Source organism: Ursus americanus, chromosome 3 (assembly GCF_024610735.1).
Source record: "Ursus americanus isolate L20-20 chromosome 3, mUrsAme1.1.p, whole genome shotgun sequence".
NCBI lineage: Eukaryota > Metazoa > Chordata > Mammalia > Carnivora > Ursidae > Ursus > Ursus americanus.
Window position 1 is genome coordinate 42453827 of NC_142129.1, and position 25708 is coordinate 42479534.

The window sequence follows — 25708 nt, forward strand, 5'->3', positions numbered from 1 at the left end:
GCCACTGGAATGGATTGTTAATGGGATAAATATCACAGTGCTTCAGGGCCTGGTCTGTCTGCCTCCCTCTGAGGAGTCCAGCCTCACTGTGCTTTTCTCCCTCTGTGGACCTGCCACATCCACCTTCTCTTCTTCCTTCTAACCCCCAGGGCTCTGCCTTCTCCCAGGCAGCTGCCACTCTCTCTTCTATGTCAGGGCCACACTCACTTCCTCAGAGAAGCATTTCCGACTTTCCAACCACATGGAGTCCCTGTCTTTATAACAGAGCAGTCATTTTACAGTTCCTGTGGGATTCTTCAATTGAAGTCCATTTCCTCCACTTGGCTAACCCCTTGAGGGCAGGGACTTTCAGTCCTCCTATTGCATCCCCACCACTAAACATAGTGCTCATAGATACTTTGTGGGATGGACGATGGAATGATCGAAAGGATGAATAAATGAATGAGCCCACAAGGCAGAGAACCATATGCCCAGGAAGTGTGAGTGCTGTGCGGCCAGAGGGAAGGGTGTGTGGTGGGTAGAGGATGCCAGGCGAGAAACCAGAGAATGCTGTGAAGGAACCTGGGTTCACCAAAGCTGTGAACCTGGGTTCACATGGTCAAAGCTGAGACTGAAAGCTGTGGGGATCCACTGAAAAAGAGGAGGAGAGCGGCTGCCTGAAAAACACAACACAGAAAAGAACCAAAATGTGCTTAAGTATTTGGGTCTTAAAGAGCCAGTGAGAAGAGAGTTGGATCTCTGACACACGGGTGGGAAATGCTGTGGTTTAGTAATCCAATTGAGTTTGCTCAAAAGGCAATAAATGCAATTTGCTGTGAACCATAATTATATATGAATTTTATTTTTTCCTCCAAAAATTTCCCCAGAAGAATCAATTATACTCTGATTTTAAAAAACAAAACAGCATTTGAACTTGTGCACATTAAAGTTCTCTTATCTAGCTTTCTCACCTTATTTATCTTTTGTTCTATTTCAATTTGGATTAAATCCTCACATGTGTGCAAATTAAATGGATTTACTTTTGTTACACTGCTTGAAGCAGTTTTCACATAGATCTGTTTTGCTTTGCTTATGTCTCAACCATACCCTTTCTGTGTGTTTTAATCATTATTTGGCAAGGGATTTTCAGATGTAATTAAAAGCAGCTAATCACATCAAAAATTTACATGGAAAGTTTTATAAACCTGTGCCACATTACCCCCCAAAATGTAAATAGTATCAATATGAGAGCTGCACTAGGTTTCACAAATAAGACTATGAACTGTATAAAAGGTCTTGAAATATAAACTGTTGAACAGAGAAGGCCCAAATCTGAAATTAGTCTTTTAAAGTCTTCTAAATATTTACACAGCAATAAAATACAGAGGAGCTTTAGAGGAATTCAGAGGTAAGCACAGTAGCAAGTGTAATTGTTGATGTTTAATTTGCTGATAATGTAAGAAAGATTGTGTTTATTCAAGGGAGATTCATTGAATACATGGTTTTACAAAAATGTAATTTTAACATTAAATAAGGATATGTCACCTTGGTAGACTGACCTGTGAGGTTTAAGTACCTTGTTTCTAATAAAGTTTAAAGACTGTGTATCTTAAAATATGTGAGAGGGGAAGAAACAAAATAGTATTGTTTGAGCTTCTACTTATGTGGCAAACAAGCATCATACCAAAAGATTTATATATTTTAGCTCAGCTCAGTCTGCATAACTGGCTGAGGTAGGCATTTTTTATTCTCTTTACATACGCTAAGAACTGAGTTTCAGAAATTTGTTGAGACTTGTTTCATGGTCACATGGCCAACCGAAGTGGATATTCTATGGGCACTTAAAAATCACGTGTATTCTGTCATTGTTAGATGTGTTTAAAAAAAAAGGATTACTGAAATCTCTAAATTGTAACTATAGATCAATCTTTTTTTAGCTGTCAGCTTTTGCTTGTGTTTTGAGGCTGTTTTTGGATGTACATGCAATTAAGATTGTTATGTCTTCTTAATGTATTGCTCTTTTATTGTTATCATCCTTTTATTCTGACAATCTGTTTTGAAGTCTACTTTCTCTGATATTTATATAGTTACTCCAGCTTATATATGACTAATGTTAGCATGGTATATATTTTTCCTCCTTTTATTTTTAACCTAACTGTCCCTCTATATTAAAATTTTGATTCTGTAAACTGCATTTATTTAGATCTTGCTTTTTTATCCAGTCTGAAAAACATCACACTGAATGTAATTATCAGTGTGGTTGGATACAAGTCTACCATCTGGCTATTTGTGTTCTATTTTTCCTAGATTTTGATTCTTTAACTTTTCTTTCTCTTTTGGAGTATTTTTTAGTATTCTATTTTATGTCTTATGTTGCCTTCTATACCTATTTATTTATTTGTTTTAGTGCTTGCTCTGGGGTTTACTACATATAACACATCACAGCCTACCATCAAATATTATCGTATCACTTTATGTGTTACACAAGAAGCTTACAACAGTATACTTTCAATTCTCCTTCTATCCTTGGCACTACTGTATACTTTATTTCTACATAGTAATAAATATTGAAATATGTTATTTTTGCTACATACATCTATTTTAAATGAATAAAATGAGGAACAAGTTTTATCTATTTACCTGCATGTTTACTATTTCTGGCTCTCTTCATATCTTTGTGTAGATCTGAGTTTCCATCTGGGTAGTAAATACCAAAATGTGTTATTTTTGCTACATCCAATTTTCTTTCAAATGAAAAAAATTGAGGGAAAGGTTATTTATGTATATAAGTATTTATATTTACCTGCATATTTATTATTTCTGGCACTCTTCATTCCTTTGTGTAGATCTGCATTTCCATCTGGAATTATTTTCCTTCAGCCTGAAGAACTTTTAAAATATTTATTGTAATGTATATCTGCTGACAATGAACTATGAACTCTTTTGGTTGGTTGGTAGGAAAATATTTTTATCTTGTTTGTTTTTGAGGGACATTTTTACTGGATAGAGAATTCTCAGCTGACAGAGTTATTTTTCTGGCATATTAAAGATGACATTCCATTGTCTTCTGGTTTGCACTGTTTCCACAGAGAAGTCAGCAGTTCTCTTGTCTTTGTTTTCCTATATGAAATGTATCTTTTTCACTGGCTGCTTTTAAAATTCCCTCTTCATCACTGGTTTTCAGCAAATTGATTATGGCATGCTGTGGTATGATCTTCTTTATATTTTGTTTGGCATTTATTAGCTTCTTAGGTTAGTAGTTTACAGTTTTCATCAAACTTGGAAAAAATTTACCCATTATGTCTTTAAATATTTTTTTCCCCCTCCTCACCCTCCAACCACCAACTTCCTTCAGGAACTCAAGATATATGTACTTTAAAAAGTCCTTGATATTTTCACATAGATCATGGAGGGTCTGTTTATTTTATTTTCAGACTTTTTTCTTTCTGAACTTTGGTTTGAGTAGTATTTATTGCTAGGTCTTCAAGTTAATTCATCTTATATTTTGCAGTGTCCAATTTGCTGTCAAGCCTACCCGGTGTATTTTCTATTTCATATATTGTATTTTTCTCTAGAAGTTCCATTTGATTTTTAAAAATATTTTCCCTTTCTCTTCTCATTTGATTTTTAGGTGCCATTGGTGACAGATATAAAAATTACTCCAAACCATGGGAAAATGTTTCCTAAAATCAAGTTGACCATTTCAATAGTAGTTGTATAGTGGAAATGGAAGAGTCACCTTATGAATGTCCAAATGGAGGCTGACCTCTATATCAGTAGTGATACATTGGCAATATAAATAAGGGGGAAAAAAACAGAGAATCAGTAGGCATAATGATAGATAGTAGACAGGTTTTTTAGTCAGACAGACCTGAATTTATACCCTTAATTCCACCATTTATGTCACTTTGGGCAAATTCCTTAACAGCTTCCTCACCTGAACAATAGAAAAAATAACTTCTTAGTATGGCTGTTAAGATTACAAGCTATATGAAGAGAACTCAGTGTCTGGTACATAGTACAAACTCAATAAAGGCTCATTCTCATTATTTTATTATTATTTATAAACTTGTACAAAAACTTTTCATATCATCCCCAGAAAGAATTTTTATTCTTCTTGTCTTATATCTAAACCATTTGTCTAGACTTTAAGCCCATATAGAATAGGAACCAAGTTACTATATTTGTGCTGTTTCAGGTAATAACCATTACCTGAAAAATGTTTTAAAAAAAACCCACAAAGCCATCTTTCTTTAACAGATTAGTTGGGCACTTGTTACTTTGCAATGGATTGCTGAGAAAATCCCCTCTCAATAAATAAGCATCTCATTATTGGTGTCAGTGAAGCCTAGCAACACATCTATCAAGAGTGCTGATTAAGAAATACAATTATGGCAGGGCACATTTCCTCAGCCAGGATAGTTTCTGCTATTGATGTTTTAATTGTTGAAATGGGACCTGTACCAAACCAGATGTGTTCTCATCTGGGCACTCACTGAGCTAGATTCCTCTTTAATCAGGATGACTCTATACCCAGTTTGCTTAGAACTATTCCAACTTATGCCTCTCGTCCCAGAATAATTATTAATAGTGACTCCTTTCACTCCCTATCTAGACAAAAGATAATCAGTCATATGGTTACTCTATCTATAATTATCATTTACCAACTACATTCTGCAACACATTTGGTAGATGGTTGGTAGATGGCATAAGTACTATTGTGCTATTGTACTCTTATAGGTGACCAAGGGTTAAGACCTATATTAACATCTGGAATGTGAGAAATACCACCTGGTGAAGCAAATTACATATAAGCCAAGCTCACTGTGAATTTAGAGAAAACACATTGCAAGTTAATTAGAAAATGAAAGAGGAGAACTAGATTTCAACTGTACTGCCAAACAGAATGCTTATAGGATGAGGAGATACAGATGGGATTGTTAGATCAGAAAGTTAATATTTGCAAAAATTTCTGTCCGCTATTAATCTTTGGCTACAAATGTGGCTACTGTATGATAATTCTCAAGGGTTGAGGGTGGATGTGAGGGAGGTAGTTGGTGGGAGAAGAAGAAATCAAAATCTAAAGAAAGGGTAGGTATACATAATTAGATAAGGCATAGTCAATATAGTATAACATATAATTTTATATTCAAAGAACAAAAATACCCCTTGTTTTCTTAAACCAAGGAAAGTAAAATTTAACCAAAAGCTTTACTGCCAAAGCTATACAGGGATTTGCAAATTGGGACACATCTCTCAAGGACTGATATTTATCAGAATCTTGAGGGAGATGAGGTACATGAGGTTTTTGTTTTTATGGTGGCATAAATTATACAACCAGAAGAGTATATAAAACCTATAAAAATAGGGGTTTTAAAATAATGAAATGGATAAAAGATGTGCTCATTAACCAGCTCAAGAAATAAAATAGGTCTTTTGATGCTCCTCTTCAGTGGTATTTTCTTCTTCCATCTCCAAAAGGCAACCTCAATTCTGAACCTTGTTAATCTCTGCCTTACAGTTTGTCACCTAGGTATATATCCTAAAACAGTATGTTGTTGTGCATTGCCTGATTTTGAACTTTTTACAAACAGGATCGTCTATGGACTCTGAGAAACAAACTGAGGGCTTCAGAGGGGAGGGGGGTGGGGGAATGGGATAGGCTGGTGATGGGTAGTAAGGAGGGCACGTATTGCATGGTGCACTGGGTGTTATACTCAACTAATGAATCATGGAACTTTACATCAAAAACCAGGGATGTACTGTATGGTGACTAACCTAATAAAAAATATTATTATTTAAAAAATAAATAAATAATAAAATAGTAGATAAAATCATAAAAAAAAGGATCGTAATGTATGTATTCTATGATTTGCTTCTGTTGCTAAAAAAATGTTTTTAAGATTCATCCATGTTAATCTTGGTTGCTTTAACTTTTATTGCTGTATATTAATTAATTCATCATAAGAATATATTAAAATTGGTCCACTCTACTGTTGCTAAATATTTGGATAGTTTGGAGGGTTTTTGCTTATGAATAATGCTTCTGTGAGCATTCTTGTAAGTTTTCCTTAGGCATGAGTGCAAGAATTCCACTAGGGTACACATCTAGAAATGTAATTCCTGGTTATAGGTTATGTGCACGTGCAACTTTGCTAAGAAATGCCAAACTCTTGGCCTGAGCCAACTGATACTCTCACCTCCAAAAGACGTGGGTGTTTGCTGTTCCATATCCTTTCCAAGCATTGTTATTTGTAGACTTTTTCCTATCTAGTAGATACAAAATCATATTGTGGCTTAATTTGCATTTCCTTGATTACTAATGAGATTATGCTTTTAAAATTTCATTTTAGCATATTAATCATTTCCCTTCTGCAAAACATCTTTCATGTTTTTGCTTGCATTTCTATTAAGATGTCTCTTATTCATTTGTTGAGGGGGTCCTCATACATTCTGGATACTAACCCTTCACTGGTTATATGCATTGGAAATATTTCCTCCCACTTTGCGAGATGATTTTCATTTTCCTTATGGTGTCTTTTGATGACCGTAAATTTTTAATCTTAAAGCAATTCAATTCACAATAGTTTCCTTTATGACTATGATTTATTAAATTAAGAAATCCCTCATTACCCTGGGGTCATAAAAATATTCTCTTACATGTTTTTCTAACATACTTACAGTTTTTTCTTTCACATTCAGGTATTTAAACCAACTGAAATTGATTTTTCCGTATGTTAAAGTGTGAGTGGTACTTCAGTAATTTCATTTTTTCCCAAAATGGTTATACAATTGCTCCGACAGCATTTATGAAAAGTCCATTCTTCATCCATTGTTAGGCAATATCTCTGTCATGTTTGGACATATCAGTTTCTGGACACACTATTATGCTGCATTGGCCTATTAGTATATCCCAGCATTAATTGCACACTGCCTTAAGCTTTAATTAGACTTGACATTTGGTGGAGCAAGTTCTTCGGTGGTGACTGTTTTGGGGTGAATCGGATTGTCAATGTCCATAAAAAGCTCTGCTGGGACTTTTTTTTTTTTTTGGAATAGCATTAAAATCTACAAATCATCACTATTCCTAGTTTTCTTAGAACATGTTCTCTTTCTCCACTAAGTTTTATGAATTTTTTTTTTAAGATTCACTTATCTACTTTAGAGAGAAAGAGAGTGGGGGGAGGGGCAGAGGGAGAGAACCCCCAAGCAGACTCCCTGCTGAGTGTGGAGCAATCCCACAACCCATGAGATCATGACCTGAGTTGAAACCAAGAGCCAGATGCTCAACTGACTGAGCCACCCAGGTACCCCTAAGTCCTATGAATTTCTACATAAAAGGCTTACATATCTTTTGTGAGATTTTTCCCAAGGCATTTTATATTTTTTTGCAATTTTAAGTACTATCCTTATTGCTAAAATTTCATTTTCTAACTTCCAATTGTTACTGAAGAGACATTAAATTCACTTTTACATATTGGTTTGGTGCCCAACAAACTCACGAACTTTTAACAATTAAAATAGTTTATCTGTAATTTGGATGGGGAGCTTTCTACACAGACAATCATAACACGTGCAAATAATGACAGTTTTGTACCTTCCTTTCAAACCCACATATCTTTAAATAGTTTCTTTTTTCTACTAGACTGGTACCTCCTGTAAGAAATTGAAGGAGTGGTTTCTTTCTTTTTTTTTTTTTTTTAAAGATTTTTTAATTTATTTATTCGACAGAGGCAGAGACAGCCAGCGAGAGAGGGAACTCAAGCAGGGGGAGTGGGAGAGGAAGAAGCAGGCTCCCAGCGGAAGAGCCTGATGTGGGGCTCGATCCCACAACGCCGGGATCACGCCCTGAGCCGAAGGCAGGCGCTTAACCGCTGTGCCACCCAGGCGCCCCGAAGGAGTGGTTTCTTAAGAGTAATGGCAGACAAGGAGGTCCCAACCCTCATCCCCTCATAGAAACAACCTTTTAACAACTACTCATGAATGAAAATAGCTCTGAGAAAGCTCCAGAGTATAAGTAAGAAGCTGCAGCAACCCAGTGTAGCACAGTGACTGGAGATGGCTGCATAGAAAATTGTAGGAACATTTATCTGCATTGCCCCATTCCTGAGGGTAGCACAAATTGGTGCCAAGAGGGACCCCCTAGACCACAACTTGCCTTCATGGGAGAAGTGGAGAACAGGAGGACCCCAATAGCCTTTGTCACCACCACAGACACTCACAGCCTTTGCCACATAGGATTCCTACAGTCTTTCCACGGCTTGATAGCTCATTTCTTTTTCACTGAATACTATTCCACTGTCTAGATGTACCACAGTACATTTATCCATTAACTTACTGAAAGACATCTTAGTTGCTTCCATTTTGGGACAATTATGAATAAAGCCGCTATAAACATTTATATGCAGGTTTTTTTGTGTGGACATGAATTTTCAACTCATTTGAGTAAATACCAAGGTTGCTGAACTGTATGCTAATTATGTTTAGCTTTTGTAAGAAACTTTCAAATTGTCTTCCAAAGTGGCTGTACCACATTGCATTCCCACAGAGAATGACTGTTGCTGTTGCTCCACATTCCCACCAGCACTTGGTGGTGTTAGTACTATGGTTTTGGCCACTCCAACAGAAGTGTCACAGTATCCCATTGTTATTTTAATTTGCAATTCCCTAGTGACATATGTTGTTGAGCATATTTTCAAATGCTTACCTGTCATTTGTGTATCTTCTTTGGTTTCATGTCTGTTGAGCTTTTTTGCACATTTTTAAAATCAGGAAATTTTTTTCCTTTTTGCTGAGTTTTAAGAGTTCTTCATATGTTTTGGGTAACATCTGTGAAGACAGGACTGTGGCTTGTCTCATCATTCTCTTGACAGTGTCCTTCACAGAACATAAGCTTTTAATTTCAATAAAATCCAGCTTATCAATTCCCTCTTTCATGGATCATACCTTTGGTTTTGTATCTAAAAAGCCATTGCTAGGGGCGCCTGGGTGGCTCAGCGGTTAAGCGTCTGCCTTCGGCTCAGGGCGTGATCCTGGCGTTATGGGATTGAGTCCCATGTCAGGCTCCTCCGCTATGAGCCTGCTTCTTCCTCTCCCACTCCCCCTGCTTGTGTTCCCTCTCTAGCTGGCTGTCTCTATCCTGTCGAATAAATAAATAAAAAATCTTTAAAAAAAAATAAAATAAAAAAATAAAAAGCCATTGCCATACCTAAGACAACCTAGATTTTCTCCTTTGTTGTCTTCTAGGAGTTTTACGGTTTTGTGCTTTACATTTAGATCAATGAGCCATTTTGAGCTAACTTTTGTAAGGTTTGTCAGGGCTGTGTCTAGATTCTTTTTTTTTTTTTTTGTATGTGTATGTCCGGTGGATCCAGCACCACAGACTGCACAATCAAAGATTAAAAGAGAGATTACATGAACTAATGCCATTTTGTGGATCAATTATATACATGCAAATGATGGGAGGGACTTAAATGAAGAACAAAGGCAGCCAGGCATCAGAGGAGGTGATGAAATTGGAGGCCAGCCCGGAGAAAAGTACATCACTGTTAGGGATGGAAAGAGAGGACCAGATCCAGATGGCATTGATTTCAGAAGTAGAGTGAAATGTGTGTGTGTGTGTGTGTGTGTGTGTGTGTGTGTGTGTGTGTGTATGTGTTTTATGATTTGTTATTGACACTTTGGAAAAGTTGAAAATAAATCTCAACTCTCATTCTCTATCCATCCTATGTGTGATTAAAGTCTGGGGAATGTTTAATGTTTTCTCGCAGAATTACTTGCTAATAGCTTTTTTTTTTTTTTCATTTTTGTGAGCTGCTGATTGTGAAAGATGAGGATTACACACCATCATTTCCCCCCAAGGAATTAATAACTCCTTAATTTTATCCCAAAAGACTTAGCAAAATAAAAGTTTCAGTTTCCTTACTTATGACTAGAGACCTAAAGAGATTTCTTTGTTTTCATTCTCAAATAAATAACAGTTCACCTAAATGCATGAAGATAACATGAAAAGACTGAGTGAATATTACAGACCTAAACTTCACTAAATGGCAAATGACTGGAGTCTGGGCTTAATTAGTACTCTGTCTTATGTGAGAAGATAAAATTTCTACATCTTTTGTTTACATACAAGCATTCAGTTCCAATTGTTCCCGATATTCAGATGATTTTAATGTTTTTATGGAATGCCTGGCACATACAAATGAGAGTTTACAGTGATACCATGAGCTTCCCTCTCTGGAACTGGTACCATATGGGAAAAAAAGCATTGATTACTGTGGCCAGTTAAATAGAATTTAGTTAAATTAATAGCACTTTAAACCTCTTCACTCTCCCCAATTTGATGATCCTAGAGCCAATAAAGCTGCTCTTAAGGTTGACAGCCTGCTTTGTAATCTTTATCTAACACATATCCTTCAGCCAGCTGAGATGGAGGACTGGTTTAATCCTTTTGGAGGCTTCTCTTGGAGTAGTTGCTAAGAGGTAAGGGTCGGCAGAGCTGTCCCTGAATATATAAGGTGAAACATCTCTACAGAATCAAGGCCATGCACTAGAGAGTAGCTCTGCTAGTCCATATGGTTTACTGATACCTCTAAGGGAAAAACTAATTACCAAAAATGAAAAGTGGAAGTGTACTTGGAGTTGAGCCCAAAGCTAGGCACATTTGAAGAGACTCAGAATGTACTTAGAGGGAGTTTTAATATTTCCTTACAAAATCTGCCCTCCTCACTCCCATGCACATACTCTTGTCTCAAGACATTTTTTTGCAGTTGTATTTTATGGAAAAAAGAAAACAACAAATGAACTCTTCAAAGCATACTTTCTATTCTGACTCTCACGCAGTAACAAAGGTAGATTTACTATGACATTAATGAGGCTTAAACTTCCGGGCACTTTTCTTACCTAGAAAGGTACGTGGTCATATGCTTTTGTAAAATCAGCAAAAACCATTTTAAGCATGACCGGTAAAGACCACTGTCTCTTCCACTTGTCTTCCCCTAGTATTGGGCATTGGAGCAGCTGTGGACTTGGGGATCTGGCTACGGGGAACTGAGTTGGGGAGACATTCAACTTGGGCTAATGAGATATAGTTACATGGCTTGCAGTCAACTTTGAATGTAGTTAAATTATTGCTAGCTGTTCTGCTGGAGGGATGGATTCTAGGAACTCCACTATTTCCCATTGCTCCTCCTTACAGAGCAAAGGCTGCAGCGCTAGATGAGAAATGGCACCAGAAGGGTAAGTCTGGTGGAGATAAATCATGGGTTGAAACAAACGGAATCTGACGTTCCGAGCACCAGACCTCTAAAAGTCTGAGTAGATTCCTGTTTCAGGGACACCGAGTGAAAGTGGAAGTTTTTGCCTGTCAGGCATATTTGATAATTCAGAGTCTAGAATTACAGACCCCTGTCCAATAACATTCTATGTCATACAGCTCCTATATAAAATCAATATAAATTATTCTGTTATAGGGTAAAGACTGGCTGGAGCTCAGCTGCTCGGCACCCGGGCCTCTCACCCCACTAGACATTTAGTCAGCTTCCCAGGTGCTTATATTGGCCTGTTTTCTACAATTTCTTCTCATAATTTATATTTTACCAGGTTTTTACCCATTGCTTCCAGCTTTTCAAATTTGTTGCCACGCTATTACTTTTAAAGAAAATGAATACCCTTGTGAAAAAAAATATTCTGCTATAAACAAGAAAACAGTAATGAAAACATTTTCAAATAATGCCAAGAATAATTCGTTAAGATATGATTAATTTTAAATAGAATAAATAGACTCCTGAATTGCTTAACAACCTAGCTATTGAAGAAGAGTGAATCATATGAAGACAATGGAGAAATATTTAATATGTGGCCGCTCTGACATAAAATTCTGGTGCTGATGAAGATGAGGACCACTTCAGTGAGGACACTGATGACAAATTGGTTAAGGAGAGTTATCTATTCAATGGCTATGTAAAATTTATCACTGAACAATAAAACTTGAAATGCCCTGAAATCTTACATTGTAGATATGGTAAGTTACAGAGCAGAAAAAACTTTTATAAACTATAAGTAATTTTTTAGATGTTTGGTCAACAATGCTAGAGGAAAATTAAGTTATCTTTTAATTCACTTTATAGAAAATGAAATGATAAAACTGTTGATAATTGAAGAGGTGAATAAAGAATATGCAGCCAAAAATATGTAGAAGTATTAAAAAGCTATATGAAGCAGTTAATAATAGAAATATATTATTTTTACAGATTTTGTGATATTTGTGTCAATTGTCAACTTTTTACAAATGTGTAATTTGTCGTTATTCTTTTTTATTCTAAATAAACATATACTTTAGGATTTAATGTTGTATTAGAATTATTCTTTTCCTTTAAAGGTGCTCCAAAATTGTATACGTTTCAGACACTCAAAAAACCTGAATCCCGTGTTCAAATCACTGTTACCTAAGTACTCATGGGAAAAAAAGGTCATGAAGTATTGAATTTTTAAGAATCATACCTCTCTTTAAAGCCAAATTTAAGTAAATATAGGAGAAGAGTCTTATTAGCCTCTTCTTAGCATAATCTGCAAAAATAAATTAGGAAAGTAAGATCACATATTTCTCCATTTCTCTATAACTTGTTGACTTCTTTTAAGAGATTGATTTACTAATACAGCAAAAATTTACTAAACAGTAGAAACATCCAAGAACAGTTGTGTCCAAGAAGTTTGTAAATCCATCCCAACCGGAATGAAAAATTTGACTTCTGAAATAGAGTAAGTGAGGGACAGTGTGTTTTAAGAGAGGCAGGGAGTTCAGGACTTTTCAAGAGGGAAGCATGACCACCAGCAACAGTGATTAGAAAAATCCTGAGAGGTGCCGATACTGATTTATTCACCCCCACCTGTTATGGAAAAGATTTAAGGTGCTTACAAGGACCTGTCAGTACAAGAGAGAATACAGTGAAAAGTGGAGCAAATTAAAAAGAGAAAAAAGAGGAGAATGTAATAAGGAGCCAGAAAATGGGACTGAAAGGCACGACCCACAAAGTCTTCCCCGCTGTTCTAAGAGGGCCTCAAATGCAGCTCTTAGTATCCAGATGAGGAGATAAATTTATTCAGACTGAACCCTGGAGGAAGGCTTGGGGTCTGGGTTGAATATAATTAAAATGAAACAACAGCAAACCTGAGAATGAGGGGTTTTGCAACGTTTTTCCCACATCAGCCGGAACAGAGACCCTCTCTCTGGCGCACAGATGAAGCACTGGGGGATGTGAACACTCTAACAGGCATCTTACTCTGATTAGGTCTTGGCAATTGTGCTGCACTGTAAGTTATACCTTTTAAAGTCCAACTCAACAAAACCTTTAACACATGGGATGTCACATAGCTTCCATGACTCAGCTATAAAAACAGAAAAATAACACCAGCTAATTCAACATCGCATAAACAAAAAGGCTATAAAAAGGACAGCATCTAACACAATCTAAATTGTGTATTGAAACTTGTATATTGCTCTTTCAGAAACCTCTCTAATATTTTCATATTTAATTGATATGTTTGCTTTTTGCATCAGAAGATGTTAAGGACATAAAGAAAAAACTATAATTTTCAATATAATTTTATGCTCATGTTACTGCTATAAATCATAATTATCATGTTATTTTAATGATAATACGTCTACTCTGGACCTTTCAGAATTATCGGAGCTACAATGTCCAAGCAGTTTCTCTGAAACTCATGCTGTTAATATACCAAATGCTAAGTAACAAGAGTATATTACTAAGTAGGATTTATATCACTAGCACTGATAGCCTGAATGATACACACAAGTATGGGATCTGTTCTCTTATTACAAGAGCAATACATATTCATTAAAGAATACTCTGAAAATACAAATCAGCAAAGGGAAGAAAATTAGAGATCGTAAGGTACAACCAAAGCTGAAAATCACCAGTTTGGGTGCCTCCCTTCAGTTCTCTGACTATTTTGCACACATCCTTAATCTTTGAACTGGAGACCATGGATAACACCTGTTGGCTCACAAGGACACTGGTGCCATGGCCGATGACCACTATCAATCCTGTATTTCTACAATGCTTTTTAAGGAGTTTAAGCCCTCCTCGCATATACTTTATTTTGATCTTTTTGCACATCTTTACCTACATTTTTATGTGATAGGGAATCACGTATATTGAGACAGACTACCGACTAGTCAGAGGCAGCTATTTAAAAAAGAAAGAAAAAAGAGGTCTCTTTGCTTAGCTACTTTAATCCTGAGAATAACTTTTTATTAATGTAATTACAACAAACCCATTCATACACAATCTGATGTTCTTCAGCTTGAGGAAACTCCTGTAGGTCTTGAGGGAACTTGACCTATGGAAACACCAACCTAGTCCCTCGTGAGGCTGGGGAACCAAAAAGCTTAGAGAATGGGGAGATTGGGGCACAGACTCCATAAGTGACTTGCCTCTCTTGCCTCTGTACATATAGATTTAAGTGGGCATAGCACACCCAACATGAGCCCAACTTGTGCTCACATGGGATGGGAACATGTCTGGCCATGTCTGAATGGCTGGTGTGGGAGCAGGCAAGGCTAATTACAAGACTGCTAAAGAACTTTGGGGAAAGCTAATTATCCTAAAGGAGAGCCCACAAGTGGGGCCAAGCATCAGAGGGGAGCAAGATTTTGAAAACTGTAGGGTCTATTACTTGGGTCATTTTTCCCCAGGGAGAAGGAACTGGGTAAAACCTAGGAGGCATTTCATGTAAAGCTCTGTGAGATATGAGAGCAGAAGAGAACACAGCTCTGTGCTTATAAAATCCATATGACTGAAGCCTGCCATGGCACAGAACACAACAGCCTGCACAGTACCTCATACTGGCACAGAAAAGAGGCAGGAAAGGGTGTCAGACCACCCAGGCTGGACACCAAAGGCAGCAACCACAAAGAAAGGGGCTAATAGATTTGGCTACTTAAAATTTAGAAAACGTCCTTAAAAACAAACCCAGGAACAAAATTAGAAGATAAGTGAAAAACTGAGAATGGTGTCAATATTATAGCTAATCAACCAAAGACTAATACGATTTTTTGAAAGGCTATTAAAATTCAGTAAGGAGATTATTACCATCATCACCAACCTCCCCCCAAAATTAAGAACATAAACAGGTAATACACCAAAGGACAAATATAAAAATAGGTATATTTTTTAAATGTACAACCATATTAGAAATCAAAAAAATGTAGCTATCTTGGACCAAAAACTTTCAGGTTCAAAATGTATTTTATTTTAGTATTACCAATAATCTCTACATTTTGGATGTGTGTTCGGGCTTTTAGAATCAGCCTGGATTAAAATCCCAGTTCTGTGACACATGAACTATGGGACAATGAATAAGTTATTTGGCCTCTATAAACCTCAGTATTCTTATTTGCAAAACAGAGGTAACATTATCTACATCTCAGTAATGTTGTAAGGAGTGAATGAAATTGTGCATATAAAGTACCTAGCACATAGTAAGAATTTAGTAAATGTTTGCTGTTTCATTAGTACCTATTCTGGTGTATCTGGTAATAATGAGACTATCTGGCTAATCAGAAACCTGGATCACCTTACTTCTTAAAGCTTTGTGAGTTACTCTAAGATTTCAAGACCATGTATACACACACACACACACACACACACACACACACACACGAAAGAGATAATGGACAATTGTTATTAAAGACTGAAATACTAGTGCCAAAATAATAAGAACAGTTAACAATTATTTGGGTCTTGATCTTTAAAAAGCCACTTCAAAAGATAACATAATTCTTGGCTGCTAGTAGAAACACTTTATGTATGTTTTTAAATCATACTAAAATCAAGGGTAAAAGACAGTTATATAACTTGAATTCAGGAAATACTTTTATCAAAAGATACTTTTAAATCATGAATCAAAGTATTTTATCATTTTAGAACTTATATTTTATATTTGATATTGCTGAAAAGGCTAATTAGTAACTTCTTTCCTTTTGGCAGCTAGTAAAATGCAAATATAATTAGATTTTTAAAAAATATGTGTATGATATATGTATATAGAATTCTGTACTAGTGATTCAAATAAAAAAAATTATTTGGTCAAGTAGTTGTGCCAATAGACTTAAGATACTGATAATGATTTCCAGGAAAACATTTATAAATATACATCTTAAAATAAAAAGTCTCAGTATGACATGTAATTGTAGCAACAACAGTCACCTTGAATTCCCAAGCTGAAGATAGGAAGCCTTTTGAATTTACACTGGTAGTTACTCTCTCACAGAATTGAGCAACCATGGAGGACATAAATAAAAGGAAATCAATACAGGAGGGATTTGAAAGAGAGAGAAATCACTGCATTCATGTGTGTTTAAAGTAACCATTACAAATCAAACAGTATATTTGGGTCTTATATCACAGGAAACAAAGGGAAAGAATAAAAAGATGAAGGGAAAGAACTGGGGGGAATACGTGAAGGAAGAGAAAAACTGATCAAGGTAGATGAACATAGAAACACGAGAGAGAAAAAGAGTTAAAGAAGAGTTACAAGCAAACATACAAACAGGGCATGACTCAAAAAAAAAAAAAAAAAAGGAAAGAGAAAGGAGAACAGAGATCAGCTCATGGACATATGCACAGCACAAAAAACAACCACAGGAACAAAACACTCAAAAGGAAAAAAAAAAAAAGAGAGAGAGAGAGAGAGAGTGAAAAATAACACAGAAACACCTTTTTAAGAATATTATACTTGTCTTGTAACCTTTCTTGAATGAAGTTGTTAAAGATGATCAGAAGTGTTGCATTTTTGCAACTACAAGCATTCACGGAGCCATGACATCTTTTACTGGTCCCCACAGGCTGGGTGAAATTAACCTAATGGTTGATTCTGGTCCAAAGGCTAGAAGTTGTCCACTTCCATGCTTGACAATTAAAAATATTACATCTTCTGCTGCATCTCCTAAAAAAGAATGCTAAAAATAATAAATAATACATCCTCTGCACTTTTTTGACATTTCACATATAGAAAAATCATGAACCATATCCCCCTTTATACTGACTGACAGGCACTCCAAAACTGGCACAGACTTATTTTTAATTTATTTAAATCAGTCTTGAAACTGTAATTTTAACTTGAAATTGGAAAGTCTTTTTTATTTCTTGAATATAAAAACCTTACATTTTAATTCTAATGTGTGATCCTTTTATAACCTGAATTTTTAAAAGGTGTCACTATGGAGTAATCTAAAAAGGATGTTAATATTGTATCTTCCCTAAAAATATTTTCACATTTTTGTACAATACTAAAAACTTACCTTCTTCCATTTTTAGGATAATAGAGTAAATAGATCATATGAAAATTCTGTAGTTTATTTATAAAACAATTATATTTGAGTCTTACCATGGAGTAGCAAAGTTTTCAATTCCTTTCAGTTTTTTTCCTTTGAAGAAAAAATGTAGAGAAACCAACTATAAACCCTCTAATTATAAATCAAATCCAAGATATTGTTGGACAATGAGATGCTTTATTAAATTTGATACATTTACTATATAAGAATTCTGTGAAAAAAATGGGGTATCAAATTACTTTGGATCTAGGTCTCTGCATTATAAAGTCTGTCCCCCAAAGATGTCCTCTCACTATATCCGATGGCTATAAGCATACAGATGACCAAAAAGCAGCAACAGCTTTTCCTGGTAAGACAAGTTTCAACTGACCTGTCCATGGTATTATAAGTCCTCCTAGCAAAATCAAAAAATCCCAATCCCCATGTCTACATAGTATCATCTCCAAGCAGGTGAGATGGATGAAGCACCTGGACCAGCCCTACATCTGTGCTTGGCATGAGGTCCACACAGGATCAGACTTGGGAAGGCCATCTTCCCCTCATCCAGACAACTCTACTTGAACTATTCCGAGACTCCTTGGAGGGGTGAAACTTCTAGAAAAAAGAAAGAGAGCAAGAGAGAGAGAAAATTTTCAATATTTAAAGGAATAGACAAATGATCAAATTCAGCTGCACCAATGCTGAGAGGAAGGATGAAGAAGTTGGAAAACAAGCAGTTTGCCAAATGGTCTCTGATATGACAAGAACTGACCAGAGTGCTGCTGTCCCTGACGTATCACTGGTGAAGGCCACCCGTTTCCTTACCAGGCATGGGCGTCTCTACAATGAGGTGTTTGTGGTTGGTAAACAGTTCAGTGGAGTCTTGTTCTATTGACCTTTCCTCTAAGTCTGATTCTGGGATGGTAGTACAGCCACCTAGTTGGAAAAAATACAGAGAATATTTTAAGCAATGTGTAGGAAAATCTGCCTCTCCACGCGGCAACCACAGCTTAAGAACATACCAACCATAAAGATAACAAACGATGTGACAACAATCTTCAGGGGCAGACCAAAAGAATAATTTTAAATGTCTCTCTTTGGTGAAAATACTGGGAATGAGTTTATTGCCCCCAAAGACATATTATACTGAGATCACTTAGCAACAGCAGCAATGGTGGTGTCTTTAAATTTATTCTTTTTGAAGTCAGAAAGGACAAAACCTATAGCATATGTGACATCTGTAATATAAGGGCACCCCAGCAGGAATTCTCTCTAATCCCAGAGCATCAGAAACTATAAAAACCAAAGCACATTGACCACAAGGGAATGAAACCTTTCTTGAGCAAAGAGGAAGGCTGCTGGTATCCTGAGATGGTGACTGTGGTGTTATTTCTCTGGACTTCGATTCTATCCCTGCGTCCAGCACCTCACAGTACAGACACAAACACTTCATAATTCAGCAGCAAAGCCATATGCTGCATTGTGGAAGCTTTCAATTCTAAGTCAATTCCACGGTGATTTGCGGGTGAGCCAGCACCATTGCACTTTTAAAATATTGGGTATAAGTCATTTGATTTTATTCACCCAAATCTTGTAGGGGAAACTCGTGTGAGAATTTCTTGACTGTATCTGTAACTTGATTTGACTAATTTGCTATCATTTCCTGGAAATGTACTGACATGCTGTATACTACACATATTTTTTTCCAAAGCCATTCTTCTTGTTAATGTAGTGTGATTTTTTTTTCTTTTCCTTGTCTGAGGCTTCTCATACACTGAGTCCAAAGCCTCTGTACTCAAGTTTGGCTTTATGCATGAGGGGGTTTATGAGGAAAGACAGGGTATCGCAGCACTGAGTCGTAAACCACATCATTCAAATGAGAGGGAAGTGGCAAGATCCCAAGTCTGAAGGAGAATACACCTTACCATTCATCCCTCTGCATCAACTCTGAAAAAAGAAATTGATGCCAAGGGAAACTTGAGAGAAAAGCATCTCCACATTCATAAAATAAGAATTAGAGGTAGCCTCAGAGGTTTCCCAACAGGATATGTTAGAATTCTCCAACAATGCAATGGAACGTGCCTGGCTATATCTGAAAATGGTGAGGGCCCCATCCAGAAGGAGGACCAGGCGTATTTTTAAACTCTTTCCAAAGCCTGTATATCATGGTAATAATAACTATCATTATTGAGTACTTTCTAAATGCTAGAAACCCTGTCCATATTATCTCATTTAGTTTCTAGAAGCCATGAAATAGATATTATTCTCATCTTACAGATAAGAAGACAGATCTCATGGGATGCAGTAACTTGCCAAGGCCACACAGCTCCTAAGGAGTAAGGCATAAGACTGAACTCACACCCACGCCTGACAACCCCTAAAGCGCATGTCATCTGACCACTTACTTTATGGCTCCTCAGTTGCAGCATTAGCCAAAGAGGTACTGTGGCTGCAGGTCTCAGGTGTCAGCAGGTTTTAGTCCACCTGGCAATTAACTGAGTGTGACGGCCAGGGGAGCAATGCTTAGAGTACTATGAGGCCAGGGAAGGCTCTGAGGCTCTGGGACCTTGGAGAAGCCCAAGAAATAGCAGCCTTCTCTTCCTGGCCCCTCACCCAATTGAGAAAAAAATTAGGGTATGTGGAGGTGAGGGAGAAGTACTTCTGTAAGACTAATGATAGGGAAGAACAGAAAGAAGGGATGTGTTCCTTGCAGAACAGAACGTGATCTCAAGAAAAAAAAGGACCAAGAATGGCTTAGTTTCTCATTGCACACTCACATATCAGGTTAAGGCATCCCTGAGGCAGAGGGAGGGAGGAAGCAGGGTGAGGCCAGGAATGTTGTACTCATATAGCTATCTTCACACACAGGAAACTTCAGGAGTGGGGAAGTATACCCAGCCAACAAATGGGAAGACTGCAGTGATCTGTTAGCGGTGTCTGCCACATTTGTGGAGAGAGGCAGGTCTCCACTGATTAAGTAGTGTCCACCTTTTTCATTCCCTCTGACTCAATACTGAGGCAAGACAGAGGATAAAGACTTAAAAGCACTTCCTAGTTCTTTAATCACATGGACATAAAAGGACAAGTTAGTCATTGCAGACTATGAAAAACTTATGTAATTTCCTCTTTTCTTCTTGGCAAAAATTTTTTGCCTTGTCCTTAGTACAGAGAGATTAAAAAAAAAAAAAATCTCTCAAATCCCACTGCAGGGCTGACCAGTCATCACTTGCCCTGGGAATCCCAGCCCCCTTTTTTGGGATGTCTCCATGTAGCCATACTGACCAACCATATGCCTAGAGTTTCTGCCCTTCCATTTTGGAAGAAAGAATAAGGTATGGGATCTGGCATCCTGACCAATGGAAAATGGGAAAAGGGAAAAAGCTGGTCAGAGAATTCCCCTCCTGCCTCTCCCCAGATGGACTCTGAATTGTTCTTTTTCTTTTTCCAACCTCCAGGAAAGTGCTGTGTGCTGGGTAGATGTACCTGCTGGGTCTCTTCATGACTCTTTGAGACAAGTGGTCATCAGCACAGGATGAACCACTTTATATTACATCACATATTTCCTTGACTCCCTTACCTTTTTCCTCATCCTCCCTTCTCTGAGTTTGTCAAACAAACTATCACTTTAATCCTTGCCTCAGGCTCTGCTTTATTGCAAAAATCACTGATACTGGAAATAGTTCTAAAAAGCAGGCCTTCAACACGGAATTTTGTGGTTAGATTGCCCACCTATGTGTAAGAAATATGGGTGGGAGCAAACAGGATAGGCATAACCCTGTCATGTAATTATGCAAGCTTTCATCCATGACTAACTGGAATGAAGTGCATGTAGAAGTCAAGACTGGCAGACTGAATAGTTCTGGAGTGGAAATATTTATAATTGTAAGCATTCCAGAATAGGGTGGCTGCTTCTGATGACCAGACACGTTGGACAAAAAGAAAACAGTAAATTTGGTGAAGTTAATCGGCAATGAAAGGCACATCCTTAAAGTCAGAAGGCCGCTTTGGCCTTGCTACTTTAAGTGAGATCATTGGAACCACAGCACTGGATATCACTGGGGAGCTTGTTAGAAAATGCAGAATCTTAGTCCTCGCTCCCCAGCTACTGCATTTGAATCCGCTAAGAAGGACAGATGAGTATATCTGATGAGATTTTTGTTAGGAAAAAAATATTTGTTTGTTAAAAATTTCAGACTAAACAGTAAATAATAGAAATAAAATATAAAACTTCCAGACTATCAGAGACGCTCTGAAGTCCATCCATGGAAGTGGAGCCTGGGTTGCACAGATGCTAGATGAAGTACCCTTGGCTTAGAGCCTGTATCATCAAAGGATAAGGGGAAGAAAAACCACAGCTGGATGAAATCATCCAAACACACATTGTGTGTGCAACACATAAGAGCCAATAGGCAAAAACAAGTGAGAGCCAGGGACCTCCTGATCTGGAAATCATAGTACTATGGACCTAGTGTGTACTGGGCACTTGGCTATGAATTCCCAATGCATTAGCTTACTCAATCCTCAGACCCAATCAGGAAGGATTTACTGGCCCCATTTTACAATTACAAAAGTACTGATACTGGTGGTTTTTCTTCAGCTTTCCCTCCCCTGTGCCTCTTCCCCCCAAATTTCTCCAGGCCAATTTGTGCTTCCTTGCCTCAGAAATTTGTACTGGGGCCAAATCAAAAGTAGACTGAAAATACTCTCTTTCCTAGCCTTAGTTTTCCATAGCCTGAGCTCACTGAAGATATGAAAGTATCTCTGAGGAAAGATTTTCTCTAGTGGTAATTCAGAGGGGTAAAGAGAGCCAGGCTGGACCACCCCATGGGAGCACAGCATCAAGGGATGGAGATGTGGGCACAAGGAGGGCTGGGCATCAGGCGCTCCGACCTCAGAAAGGACTCCCTCATCCACCAAGCCTCTGCTGTGGGCTTAGGCAAAGGGGTCATTGACAGGACTGTGCCCTCATTTTCTGAGCCCCATGGAGCCGGGAGCCGCGGGGGTGGGGTGGGCAATAATAACTTGAGACTGAATTTCCCACCTTCTTGCTCATAAAGAAAATAAAAATTTGGACATTTTTTGCATTCCTGACTTAGCTTTGCAAGACTAAGTATCAGGCCTGCTAGAAAGTCTCAATTTATTAAATGTAAACCTAAAGATTACATCATTTGCCAAAGGTCACAGAGCAAGTCTATATGAGCTGTAGACCAGCTCTTGCCATGGCAGCCATGCTTCTCAAAAAGACCAGTTTTTAAAATTTCTAATCTATCTAAACTAATACTTTTGTAAAATGTAATAACAATAAAAGGAATTACTAGAAAAATGAAATGAACAATATGCCAACCCTCATCTATTAGTTATAGACTTAATCTTTGTAAAAGTACTCTGTCAACTGCTACAAGTTTCTGAACACTCACTCTCAATTTCAGCTTCACAGTAAGTCTACAGGCAGCTGCCAGTCTTCTGGCCACACTTTGAACAGCAGTGACACAAGATATGGTCTACCTTAATTACTATGATATATAGAATTAGATTTTAGAAATAACAATTCAGCAAACTCTTAACTATCTAAAGTTCAGATAGCCAGCAAACTCACTTTGGCAACAACAGGGGCTTCTCACGACTTATGTGATATCTATTCTACTCAAATATCTGGCTGGCAGCTCCCTCACTGCACAGTGTCCAGAACAGCCTCCATCTCCCTGCCAGTGGAAGATGTCCAGGTTCCCTGATGCCTGCTGCTGCCACAACTATGGGGATCCACTTCTCTTTCATTGCTCTAAGAGGAGATTCATTAAGGGAAACTGGGATTAGGAGTACCCAGTGTACTCTGGGTACACTGTCATAAGAGAATAATGCTGTAAGTGGTAGCAAACCCCTGCAGGTAAAATTTTAAAACATGCAGCATGTATCATGAATTGTGAATAATCAGCACAGGAGCATTTGGAACAAGATAGTCTATAAATTGCAGACTACACCAGTGATGTTTAGGAGAATGTTTTTGAGGCACTTTACTACACTGCCTATTCCTCTGAATTCATGTTACCAAATTACGTGCAAGCTCATTTGTGTTAACCATACCTAGCTGTAAAAATTTGGTTTGTTGCAAGTTAATAACACACTAATACATTTAGCAATCCTCATGTAGCCAGGAAATTATTTAAGTAAAAATCCTAACCTAAAATTCTGAATAGGAGCTCACCCTGTATTTATAAAGATAATGCAACTCTAGGGTTTTCTAGGGAGTCCAAACTATCCTCAAACCTGTCTCTGCAAATTATAAAATGGCTGAACTTCCTCCTTAACCAGGTGGAACATATTTTCTCAACAAGGGAATTACACTAAGGAATTTTTACCCACTGTCAGAAAAACAAACAAATAAAAATAATAAAAAAGAGCTCAGGTCCTCTCTGTAGGTTGCTACTGTGGCATTAACTATAAATGTCATAGAATTCAAAGGTCAAGATAGGAGAACAGGTAGAAACAAATGTGATTATCCCCTAGAATACTAGATAGAGATCAAAATCAGAATGCAAGGTAATCATTGATACGCTGGTAAATATATAACTAGTTGGCAAGAGAGAAAAGTAAAGCCCTAATCTGTAGTGTTTGCCCATGTCCATGGTGTAAATTCTCCCAGCATGGCCAATCTCAAGCAACCAAAGTGACATCCCCAAGTAAGAGCCTGGCAGAGCTGCACGGGAGCACACGGTTAGCACTTCCACCATATAGACTCTAGACACCAAATACACCAAAAGCATAGAGTAAAATGTAGTAAAATAGTAGTTTTGCAGTATCTTTGTTTCTGATACAATGTATCTGATTATAAATATACATAATTTAGTTTTTAATAATGGTTGAATTTATCAACTAGCTCACAGAATTCCTAAAAATTCAACAACTGGCTCTCATGAGCTAGTGAGAGCTAGTTCCAGCACTAAAGGTGGGCATGGTGTAGTGGGTTTAACGTTATGTTTTGAATCCTTGTTTAAAACTGTGGCACAGCATTTATGAGCCAATCAATCCTCTGGAGCAAGTTATTTCACTTAAATGAGCTTCAGTTTCCTTATCTATAAAATAGAGACTATGGCATCCCTCCTTCATAAGAGATAAATTGATGAGTGTGTGTAAGTGCCTGGCACATTGAAAAACACAATAAGTTTTGACTATTTATTTTCAGGTAAAAGATAGGAACACTAAAAGAAGAGTAAATAGGCCAAGATAAAGGTCCCTAAAGGTGGGAGTCTGAAAGGGTAGGGTTCACACAGCCTGATACACCTATGGGCCAAAGACATAGCTCTGCAGCTAAAAAAAGAAAGTGCCCAGAAACCTAAACATGTGGCCACCTCTGAAATGGACTACTCTCTTTTACTCATGCCCTACCTTACACTCTCCCTTCTACTTGATTAGCTGAGTTCTGATATTTGATCTTACCCCCATGTGAATCCCGGTGGCCCTGCTTACCTGTATCACTCTCTACCTTATAACCCAAATAGTCTAAACCAGGGGTTGACCAGATAGTAAATATTTTTTAAACTCTGCAGGCCATCTGATCTCTGGTGCAAGCACTCAATTTTGCCATTGTAGTGCAATTGCAGCCAAACACAATATGCAAACATGAATGAGCACTGGTTGTATTCCAATAAAACTTTATTTACTAAAACAGGCAGTAGGCCAGATTTAGTCCACGGACCATAAATAGTTTGCCAATCCCTGGCCTAATACAAGGCTCACAGAAAGTTGCTCTTCGCATAGTATCCTAATTCTAAAGGAAACTAGAGGTATCTAACACTATTAGATCTCCTGATAGTATTACTATAACAATTAGAAGGAGGAGGAGGCAGAGGAGGAAGAAGATGAGGAGGAGAGAAGAGAAGGAGGAGGAGGAGGAGGAGTGCAGGAGGAGGAGGAGGAAGAGGAAGAGGAAGAGGAAGAAGAAGAAGAAGAAGTAATAGTAGTAGTAGTAGTAGTAGCAAAAGTAGTACTAGTTAAAAGCATATTGTTGGGGCACGTGGGTGGCTCAGTTGGTTAAGCATCCGCCTTCGGCTCAGGTCATGATCCCAGGGTCCTGGGATCGAGTCCTGCATTGGGCTCCCTACTCAGTGGGGGTCTGCTTCTCCCTCTGCCCCACCCTCCTCCCCCTCCCCGTCCCTGCTCGTGTGCACCCTCTCGCTCTCTCTCACATGCTCACTCTCTCTCAAAAAAGCATATTGTTTACCCTACTGCTACAATATTTTTTTTTTTTAGTTTGGGCAGTGATAAACATTTTTTTAATATACTACTTTTCAAAACCATTTTAGATATTCAGGAAAATTTAGCAGATAGTACAGTGAATTCTTAGTATCTTCTGCACAGTTTCTCCTATTGTGGTATCTTGCAATAGTGTGGTACATT

The 25708-nt window shown here is 37.6% G+C and overlaps 1 protein-coding gene across 5 annotated transcripts in view; it reads right to left on the reverse strand.

The window, feature by feature from the left end:
• Positions 1–17492: 17492 nt before the first annotated feature.
• BBS9 (Bardet-Biedl syndrome 9) overlaps positions 17493–25708 on the reverse strand; it is a 417930-nt gene continuing 409714 nt past the window's right edge. For all 5 annotated transcript variants that reach the window (XM_045792884.2, XM_045792882.2, XM_045792886.2 and 2 more), the window contains 2 exons: positions 18140–18250; positions 17493–17929 (listed from right to left, as the gene is read on the reverse strand). In XM_045792884.2, coding sequence (XP_045648840.1) covers positions 17898–17929; positions 18140–18250 — 143 coding nt within the window. In that variant the 3' untranslated portion in view covers positions 17493–17897. The remainder of the gene's footprint in view (positions 17930–18139; positions 18251–25708) is intronic.